General features: G+C 39.3%; 1 protein-coding gene across 1 annotated transcript; it reads left to right on the top strand.

Annotated features, from left to right (window-relative positions):
- The first annotated feature begins 4,464 nt into the window (after positions 1–4,464).
- On the top strand, positions 4,465–9,759 carry LOC112554359 (retinal homeobox protein Rx2-like). Its single transcript, XM_025222105.1, has 3 exons — positions 4,465–4,471; positions 6,771–7,015; positions 8,680–9,759. Exons 1-3 carry the CDS (start codon positions 4,465–4,467, stop codon positions 9,112–9,114), a joined length of 687 nt encoding a protein of 228 aa, XP_025077890.1. The 3' UTR covers positions 9,115–9,759.
- Positions 9,760–10,592: the final 833 nt, after the last annotated feature.

The raw sequence follows: 10,592 nt of genomic DNA, 5'->3' as shown, positions 1-10,592 counted from the left end.
GGTGAAAGATCATATGAATGAACCATGGCAGCTTTTGCACTTTAAACTACATAAGATCAACAAAATTCGTCACTTTTTCTCTTTTCTCACCATAGAATCTTTACAAGGAACTTACCACTTGCTGTAATTCATGATTAATTACTCCAAAAAGTCAAGAGATTGCAGAACTATGACCTGGCTCTGCACTGACTCCCCATCCTGCAATGAATAAACTTTAAACTCTTTACCGTTTGTTATCATGTATTGATCCAGACAGCTCCTGTGTATCGTGAAGATATTTTATTTCCTAGCAGGTGACTGCGCTCTTTATCTGATTCTCGAACAATCAAGAACGGCACTCCTTTCTGTCATCTATGCCCGTTGATGGAACAACTTTTCTCTATCCGGCATTCAGACATTGCGAAAAAAAGGTCTTTAAAAATCCATCTCTTCCAATCTGTGTACTGAGTTCTACCCCCTCACACTCTTCTTCACCTCATTGGTCTGCTGCTATTGAATGTGTGGAGGACTAATTCGAAGGACATTGTCATTTTTAACCCTAATTAAAGCTCAAATATGTCATTTTATTTTCTTTTGTGGTAAAAAAAAGAAAGTATAGAAATTCTGAACGAAAGGTAAAAAAATAAAAAATTGAACAAAAATGCCAAGTAGCAGCCAAAAGTTGAAGGAAGGCTAAGTTTAAAATATTGTAAACAAAGTTTCTTGTACAGCGATATAATATTATTACATGGCGATGGGATTTAAGCAGATTAAAATTGATTATTATCCAGTTCATAATTAACCTGCCCCTAGACAAATGATAACGTTTTAGAAACCGGATAATATTCTAAAGTTTTCCCTTCAAGCTGTTTAGGACTACAAAGGAAAAAAACTGAAAGCTGAAAAAACTGTTGACATGTAAAGAAGTCTTTTATTTTTTCAAAATTTACTCTAACCGCTTGTGGACATATTGTTCATTAATAATAAAACATCACCTCCAACTATATGATTAAATCACAAGGTGCAGAACCAACATTTTCAATGTTCTTACATATTGCTGGTCACACCATTTAGCCCTCCACCTACCGTTAGCAAACTAAAAAAAGAAAACAAAGTTTGAAAAGATAAATGAGCACAACGATACACGTTTTCCAGTAGCTTTTCACTATAATATGGATAATAATATTATTTACTGCATCCACAACCAGTTTCCGACCAGTTAACCATTGACGAAATGATTACAGAAATTATGAGAATTACAGGAATTATTGGCTAAGGCCAAAATGTTAACAGATTTACTTAAGGAAATAGTATCATAAAATAAGCGTTTACCTAGTCGTTATAAAAATATTACACTCCAGACAAATCTCCTCTGATATTTGATTACGGAAATCATGAAACCCAAGAAGGTTATCTCTACAGCCATATGGTAATCAGCGAAATCCATTAGATGATCAACGTAATGTGTCGAGCGTAGACAATTGTTTCATGCAGAAAGTGTAATTACAACTGTCATTTACAATATAATATAAATATCATTCCTAGAACTGTCGAGATACACAAACTGTATATAACCACAAAAATATCGCCAGAAATGTTAACACGAAAAATTAACTTACACAAAACTTTCTTTTTCCCTTTACAGTTTTTGGTGAATTGCACATCATATACACAAGTCGAGCAAAATAAAAAAAAAATAATTAGACAATAACTATACTTACCTCTACTGTGTGTAGCTGCACAGAAACAAACACACACAGGTGCACGCGTTCATTCATTATAGCATAGATAAAAGCACTATACAACAATATTCATAAACACTTTTTACGCCCTTACGCTAATATTTGTAACTTTTCAGTTTCATGTATGAGAAATCCACAAATTTGAAAGAAATACCGTTTAGCAGAAATTTAAATTTTAACATATGCGTTGATACCCTTCAATTTATTACTGTCAGTCTGTACATTCACATTACTGGCAGTCAGATGTGTATCAAATGGAACTTCTAATGTTCACTGTCATACTCTGTAGAAAAGTCAGTGTGTTCAGAATCAAAAGGTTTTCGAACAGCATTTGCCTTTTAATGGTACTTTTTAATGTTTTTCTTCTCTTAAAGAAACAAGATTAGGATAATAAGTTGTTAGGACTTAGCACAAACATCTGTCAAGAAATTTCAAAATGCAACCCCGTAGACTTTGACATTTCAGTTTGTCTTGGATATTAGCAGAAATAAATGATTTCCTTAAGTTAAGATAAAACATGTTCAAGTTTTTTTTTTTCACTTAAATTTTTTATTTATTTATTTGTGGTATAAGCGATAAACGAAAACATTGAGTCTTATTCTTTATTCAGGAATATAATAGAAATCAGACATCGCATGACAGGTTTAGAGATAGATGAGCTTAACTGTCAAATAAAAACAACAATGAAACAATTTTTAGTAGTCTGCCAGAGAGAAAAAATGAGATTAGTATTCCATTTCTAAAGAAGTTGTAGTTTGTTTTGTAAGGAGCTTCAGTAGATGTTTCACTCAAACAAGCACTTGAGTGAATGTGCTTGTTTGTGTGCGTGTGTGTGTGTGCGTGTGTAGGCGTGTGCGGGGTGAGATGGAGTGCTTTACCAAGCAGTGAAGTACAATTATATCAAAAGATAGGAGAAAATAGGAACACGTGCGCACGATGGTTGTCTGTCTGTCTGTCTGTCTGTCTGTCTGTCTGTCTGTCTGTCTGTCTGTCTGTCTGTCTGTCTGTCTGTCTGTCTGTCTGTCTGTCTGTTCTGCACAAAAAGCCAAGGTGCGGAGTCTCTCTGTGTGACCCTGTGGCAGCCTTTGTCTGTTTTCATTTTTTCAGTTCTATTATTTTTCTAACGAACCTCGGTGTAAGGCGGCTTCACCTCATTCATGGTGAGGAGTTCCGCGTATTAAACACATATGTGTAATCACAAACATTTACCCTCGAAGCCCTTCATTTGCATGCAAATACTGAAAAACAATATTAGATCGCAACATTTACCTGCCGGAGGAACAATGGATGTAGATAATTTGATACTCCAGGCACTGTAAGGTTGGTCAGTCAACCATGAAGGTTCACTAAGCTTGCTCAACAGAGGAGCCTGTCACACCCACAGTGTTCCTCCCCACCCCGTCTCATTACCCTAGCATGTATTATCAGACTACTCTTAAAGACATAGTCCCGACGATGCTAACAAGCTGCTACACTACGCTAGGGTTGCATTGCTTACACCGGGAAATCATAACACGTCACTTCCGGTACCGTGTCTGTTCTATGAAAGTGGACACACTTCACTTATTTGGTTTCTTCATGCGGATTCCCCTATCTGAACCTAACTTCTATTATTTTTGAGACAACCTGAAGCTTACTCTATTGTTATGTGTTGTGGTTAGAGTGACAAGTGTGGACCCACCCCATCTTTAGTAAATTAATTTAATTAAGACAGCAAAAGGAAGAGTCCTCAAGGTACACCCAAAGGTATTGCAAATACTTTCTTCTTCTCAAGAGCTAGAATCGGAAGTAAATACAGCAGATGGTTTAGATTATGGCATCATCATAGTCTTTTTGTGGTGAGAAATGTTTTTAAGGGAAAAATGAGTTAACTATCTACTTCTTCAATCATCTTGTAAACAGTATTCGATATATTTTTTAAATAAGGGCTTACCAAGCATTACAGAAAATTTACAAGCATTTTGATCGAGCTATAGTCAAAGTTTACTGAAGGATACTTTGAAAACTTGTTACTTTTCATTAACTGTTCTCCTTTGTAACAGGAGAAAAGGAAAGTGTATAAAGATTAAAAAAAGGGTCACAAAAAAGAAAACTTCTTTCAGGGTAGCAAAGAAAGAAAACAAAAGCAGAGTAAGGTAGAGGAAAGCAGATCGTAGACACATGGAACATACACAAATAAAGAAATATAAAATTATGAAAGCTGTTGCAGTGATAACAAGTATTCCAGAAGAGCATACTATTCAAGCTGTTACGATCAAGGTTTTTTTTCCAACGCTTGCGATAACATTTAAATTTACTGAGCAGCTGGCTCTTATTTCAGGGTATGGGAAGGGGAAGAGAAGTCTCCAGAAAACTTTAGCTACGTTTGCGAAGACTTGTGTGTGGAAGGGTTGGAGGAGAGAGAGAGCTATGTCACGAGGATAGAAAACGTAATTACTCTAATTTGCAAGGATACTATTGGCGGAAGGGAGATTTCAGCAAATAATATGTTTTCTTCCAAGCTCTTGTCATTTCGCCCGGAGCTACTCTCAGCCCTGGCCATGGTGTCGCCTGCGCTCTGACAGTTTGCATTGACGCGAACGGAGCACAAGCGGGAGCTAATTTCATTGCCACAAAAATGCTTTATTGCGCGACAATATCCTCTTGACAGGCGTAAAAACCCGCGCAATTTAGAATAATTTCGATATGTACAAATGCGCGGGCCCTCGGCACCGCATGGGGGCGGGCAGAGAACGTGGAACGAATGGGAGGTAACTCCGCGGGCGCCTGGACCAACTCGTTTATCCGCCCCTGCGGGCCCATTGTGTGGATTTTAATTAAATTAGATGAAAATAAATAATGGAGCAAAGGCAAATTTCATGCCCACCTAATTTCCAAAAGCTGTTTGCCAGCGAGGTGGGCTGGGGGTGCACAAAAGCGAGGCTTTGGCCCGCGGGTACGTGCGATGGCGAGCGTTGTGAGCGAAATGCAAGGGCGGTGACAGAAACCGACACCAGGATCGAATTACGCCCCTTGGGTCCTTTCAAACCTTGTCAGCAGTAGCGCAAACAACACTCTCAACACGTCTCTATTGCCTGCCTACCTTCAACACATTCTCCTACCTGTCTTATGGTATCAGCGGTGTGGAATTTTCTGACAGAAACTGAAGGAAAGTGTGTATGTGTGTGCGTGTGTGTGTATTTGTGTGTGTTTGTTTGGGGTGTGTGTGTGTTTTGTGTGATTTGTGTGTGTGTGTGCGCTTACGCTTAGTTCTCCTCCCTCGGGCTATCTCCCCTTCAGAAGTCAGCTCTTTTTCGTCTCCCATTAACCGTGAATTTTTCTCCTCCCTCTTCTCCTCCCACTCAACCAGAGGCCTCTTCATTCCCAGTTTTTCGATTAACGTTCCTGAAAAAATCTTTCTAAGAAACTTTTACGAGGTTTTCAAAACGTTATTAACAACCACTGAAATCAAAAGGCTTTTGGATAAAATGCTGCCATTGTTCTCGTTTTGGACAGAGCGCGGAGGGGAAAAGTCCAGTTCTTGCAGTTTATCTCACGACTATCTTTATTTGTCACGAAAACATACAGGTGCGCGCGCGCACACCACACACACACACACCACAGTGCAAATCAACGAAGTTCCAGGAAAATAATTAACGATTAAAAAGTTAGTAATTTGTCTTTTTAATTGCATTTCTTTATTTCATATCGTCAGTACCTATTAATGTTGCTTGGAGTTTGAGCTTATGTCAACTCACAGTTGCCTCTGTATTTGTGGTTTTAAAATGGAATATATTGTAGCATTACTACCCAGATAGTATATAAATATAAACCTTTACAAATGGTAGAACTGTTAAAATACTATCAGGGTCGTTCTGCAGATTTTAAAGACTGTACCGACTAAACCGCGTTTTCTGTGGACGGAGACAGCTGTTAGCAAACTACTGTAACTTTCAGTTTCTTAGTGTGTTTGTGTACCTGTATGTGTTTATAACACTTGTAGCAAGACGTTCTAATTAGGCTTATGATATGTGTGGTTTCAATTTTTGTGTTTCTTTGCTGACACCTGCCCTGATTACTTCTCTGAACTGCTCTTCCCTTACATCCCAGCTAGACAACTCCGCTCCTCGTCTGATGATCGTCTTCTTACTCTTCCTGTCATCAAAACAACAACATATGAAGACAATAATTTTGGTTATTGTGCAGCTAAGCAATGGAACTCTCTCTCTTTCCATATCCGCCACCTACCCACTATTGAATCCTTTAAATGTTGCACTGAAAACACACCCCTTCCGTAAACATGACTGCTAACACCCTTTCCCATAATGCTAGTCCCTTTTGACAACCTTCCTTTTGTAATATTATGTTACTCTCAGCTCTTGTTCTTGTTATTTGGTTCCTCTTTGTGTTTTCTGTATTTGATTTATTCTTCTTTTAGTACTGTTGTTTATTCTTTTATAGTTCATATGTCATTCGTTTGTTTTCCTGTCCCTCGTATGCTGTCCATGTTTCGTTCTTGTCCTTAAGCGTTAACAGCATGCTCCTTAGGAGTGTGAGTATGAGCTTTACACATTTTGAATTTTTTATTTTTATTATTAGTATTGTTGTTGTTATTGTTGTTGTTTCGCACCTACACAAGCGTGTGTGACAGAATCCTTCTCAACGCCGGACCAGCTATCATCCAGTTCGCTGGACTCTTGAGAAATTTTTATTAGTGGCTTTTCAGCTTTCGCCGTAGAGAATGCAGTTAGTAATTATTTTAGAGAAAAAAGACATACACATATTCTGGAACAGGTTAATGCCATTATATGAAACATATCATCATTTTCGGAAATGTACTTTGAAAAACCGTTTTGTTTTAGTTTGTTTAATTGTTTTGTTTTGTTTCGTTTTGTGTTGATTTATACTATTTTGAGTTCGAGTGTTAGAGTTACCAATGGAGTCTTCTAAGCGTCAAATGCAATTTAAAACGAAATGCATAATTTTACTTACTATAAGTTCATTACTGAAACAATCCTGCCTAGACATTACCAATTAATAGTATCACACAGTTACCGTTGTCCTGTGTAGCTCATCAGCTCAGCACGACGCCCAACGGTTCAGCGGAAGTGGACAGCGGCCAAGAAGATGCAGGCGGAGATGACGTCACGGAGGAGACTGACAGTCGGAAGAAAAAGCACCGGCGCAACCGCACGACCTTCACCACCTACCAGCTGCACGAACTGGAGCGAGCATTCGAGAAATCGCACTACCCGGACGTGTACAGCCGTGAAGAGCTGGCCTTGAAGATCAATTTGCCGGAAGTAAGAGTGCAGGTGCGTGATATGGACGGATGGGCGGACGGATTGTAGGGGAGATGACAGGTGGGGGGCGTGGAGGGCGTGGAAACGTGTGTTCTTTATATCCATTTCTGCCATGACTTGACCTGTTGCTGAACTGGTCGAACCTAGAAGGTATTTTCTGTCTGTCTGTCTGTCTGTCTGTCTGTCTGTCGTTTTATCTCTCGAGAACCTTCTTATCTAAAACAAGAAAGATGCATCTTATGACCTGCCCTTGGTGTTGGTATAAACACACTTACACACATGAGCTTACTCATATGTGAAATGCATCTGTTAATACATGCTACCTCTCTCACACACTCACACATTGACATTAATAATATGCCTTGCTCGATTTTCATTCTTTTTCGTCAGCAGCAAGACACAACATTTTCAAAGGTAGTTGAACGGAAAGACAAAACAACTTGATCAAAATAACAGTCTGAACATGTTATACCACTCCTCTTCTGCCTGTAACCTCCTCTCGAACTCATTTCGTCAGATTTCGGCATCTTGCAGCTCGACTCTCTGCTGTATAACACGAGACGAAAGGGGCCATAAGAAGACTTAATTTAAGCGCTATTAACTCGTTATGAACTTCCACCCTTCGCCTAACGAGAAGGAATCCGCGCCATTAGTTGCTGCTGAAACGGTTGTAATAACATTATACGCCACGATTCGGTCCGTCAATAATTAAGCTCATCCAAACGTTTAGCCAGTCAGGGGCTCGCCACTCCTTTTCACAATAGCTGAGTGGTCTGCCCTTTCTTGGAAATCAAATTAACTCTTTTGAGACTCTCGTCCAAACGAGAAGACCAGGCCTGCGCCAAATGAGTGCCTAATTGGGGATTGGCCAGCCTCTTGCACGCTCTCTTTGTCGCGTGTACAGGCCGAGAGTTAATTGCACACGGGGGCCCGCAGAAGGACAGAAGCTGAAAGAAAAGTAATTGGCCGTGAGTTGATGTTCATTGTACGGAAGAGTTCAAGACGTGTTACTTTGTGCGACTTTGCGGTCAGCTGTCACCGGAAGTGACCACTGATGTCCAGACCGTTGTAACCATGGCGTCCTGCTCGCCAGGAACACAGAGCAAGTGACCCAAACGACAGGGAGGAAGAAGAAACAGCAAGAAGAGCAGGATGGGTTGAAAATGAGAAAATGGCGGCATAATCAAGTCGTAGCAAAGTACCTCACCTGCACACCTTCTGTCGCGTCTTGCAGGGGCAACAACGACCGGCCCCGGAGTGTTGGCGGATCCTCATTGAAGCTTGTTTCCTGCACCTTTTGTACTCAGTAAATTGTTCTTTCCCCACTGAGAGAACTCTTTGTTTGTATTATTATATGTTAAATCACTCAAAAACCTTAATTTCTTGGCTTACGAAAGGTGTTTCAAGTTTACATACCTTCCTGTTAAATTTACTATTTCTGTTTGTGTGTGTGTGAGTGAGAGAGAGAGAGAGAGCAAATAAAAAAGATCGCATACATTTAGCGATTGATACTTTGTAACAATCCAAACAATATTTAGCCGCATGCTGCTTGATTGGAAGGGATGGTCAGCATTAGCTGATTTTAAACCTAGAAGTATTTTTTTAATATATAATTATCAACATTACTCCATCATGATTTCTGTACAGTGACCTTCATATGTATGTATCTCTTGTAGGTATGGTTCCAGAATAGGCGAGCAAAGTGGCGACGTCACGAGAAAGTGGAATGCGCCAAGCTTACTGAAAATCTTCCTATTCCCTCGACGCCCACCACAGGACAGTATGTTCCGTCACTTCCGCTTGACCCCTGGCTGACCCCGCCGATCAGTGCAGGTCATTCAGCCTTTCCTCCGTCTGTCACACTGCAGTCTATCGTCGGGCCCGTTCTGACCACACAAGCTGTGACGTCATATCCGGATTTCTTGGCCTCGTCAGTCAACATGGCGTCAGCACCGCTTACTTCCGGTCTCAGCTCCCTGGCGGGAGTCTTTAACCCGACACTCATCAAACAACAGGTTGACGGCATTTGCAGCAATAAGTCCTCAAGCATCGCATCACTTAGAGTGAAGGCCAAAGAGCATTTGGAAAAATTCTCATCCAGTGCCGTTTGACGCTAGGCCATTGGCTTTGCAAGTATGAAAGTGGTCGGACATTTCGATCACATAAACAGAACTAAAAAAAAAACCAGTTTGATATTTACATAAAACAAAGCAATCAAGGTAACCAATTGTCTAAATAGTTTTTAGTTCACCTAATTTTAATTCAGCCTCAACATGCTGACAGTTGCTGAAAGGTTTAGGAGGAATGAGTATGATACAGGTAACTCGACAGTTGGTAGGACTAAAATCTTTGAATCATAATTAAGTATTTAGCATTTCTGAGTGCTAATGTGCCCCAATTACTGTGTCAATTAATTTAGCGACCCCTAGAAAAATTGAATCTTTTTAAATGCGAAATTTATGTCAAAGCTAAAAAAATTCTTCAACAATAGAAATCAGTCCTTTCATGCTTCCATACATTTGAGAATTCCTTTAGTCGTCCCATCAAATGTGCTTAGTTACATATTTAGTGCTTTGTGCCAAGAATGTGTGTAACTGTTCATTGATGTGCATAATATTTGGTTTAATTAGGCACCACTTGTTATAAATAAAGTTATATCAAAAACCTCCAGGTCATCTTTACGACCAACATCGTACTGTCCTAAACATTTACAAGCATAACAGTCTTTTCTGAATACTGTTATTAATTTCGTTTATATTTTCGGGTTTTTTTTTTATCGTTATTCCTGTAGATTTCTTCAGTATCGACGATAATGAAGAGAAGAAATATTTAAATAACATGTATGATCCAACTCCAAAGATTAGATTAAAACTGTCTTGAACGCACAAGTACCCGTACCTATCCTCGAACTCTCATTGAAACTTGCTCTTTTTGTCCTTTCTTCTCTCGTTATTTAAAGCATGACCCTGTTCTTGTCTGTTTCATCCTTTCTTTCCGATCTGTTTATCTCTCTCACTCTACCCCTACCCCCCACTCCACAAACACACACTATGTGTGATTCTTCGCTCGACCCTTTCCTATCCTATTTCTTTTCTCTCCCTTCCTTTCAGTCGTCTTTTCGCTTCGGGTACGTTCGGGTATGTTTACCTGTCTTTTTTCTGTCTGCATTCTGCCTGTCTTTGAATGTCATTTGTATATATTAAGTGACAATACTATATCACTCATCTATTCTCAATATCTTCTACTATCCACCGTAAGGGGAAAATTACGATGAACACCCACTTTGCCATTGTATATGTATGACCATAATGAAGTTTAAACTGCAGTTTAAATGTGATAAACCATAATGTCTATTGCTAAATTTGCCCCAAATAACTTTAAGTAAGGAATATTAATGCAAAGACACAAGCTGGATAAGAGTGTTAATTTAATTTCCATTTCGGTAATAAAATTTATCAATAGCAACGAAATAATGTATAAAATGTTCATTATTTTTGTTATACCAAGCAATAACCCAAGCAGTCCTTAATCCTTAAAGGCTTTTGTCGACTATATTTACATACATATAAGACGCTTAAGGGTACCCAGG

Source organism: Pomacea canaliculata, linkage group LG13 (genome assembly GCF_003073045.1).
Source record: "Pomacea canaliculata isolate SZHN2017 linkage group LG13, ASM307304v1, whole genome shotgun sequence".
Lineage (NCBI taxonomy): Eukaryota > Metazoa > Mollusca > Gastropoda > Architaenioglossa > Ampullariidae > Pomacea > Pomacea canaliculata.
The sequence above is the reverse complement of the archived record's forward strand: the minus strand, read 5'-3'. Positions and strand labels throughout refer to the sequence as shown.

Bases quoted from the DNA above. Each gene is read 5' to 3' on its own strand.
- LOC112554359 (XM_025222105.1), top strand. The intron at 7,016-8,679 runs GTGCGTGATATG...TATCTCTTGTAG, and splicing joins TGCCGGAAGTAAGAGTGCAG to GTATGGTTCCAGAATAGGCG.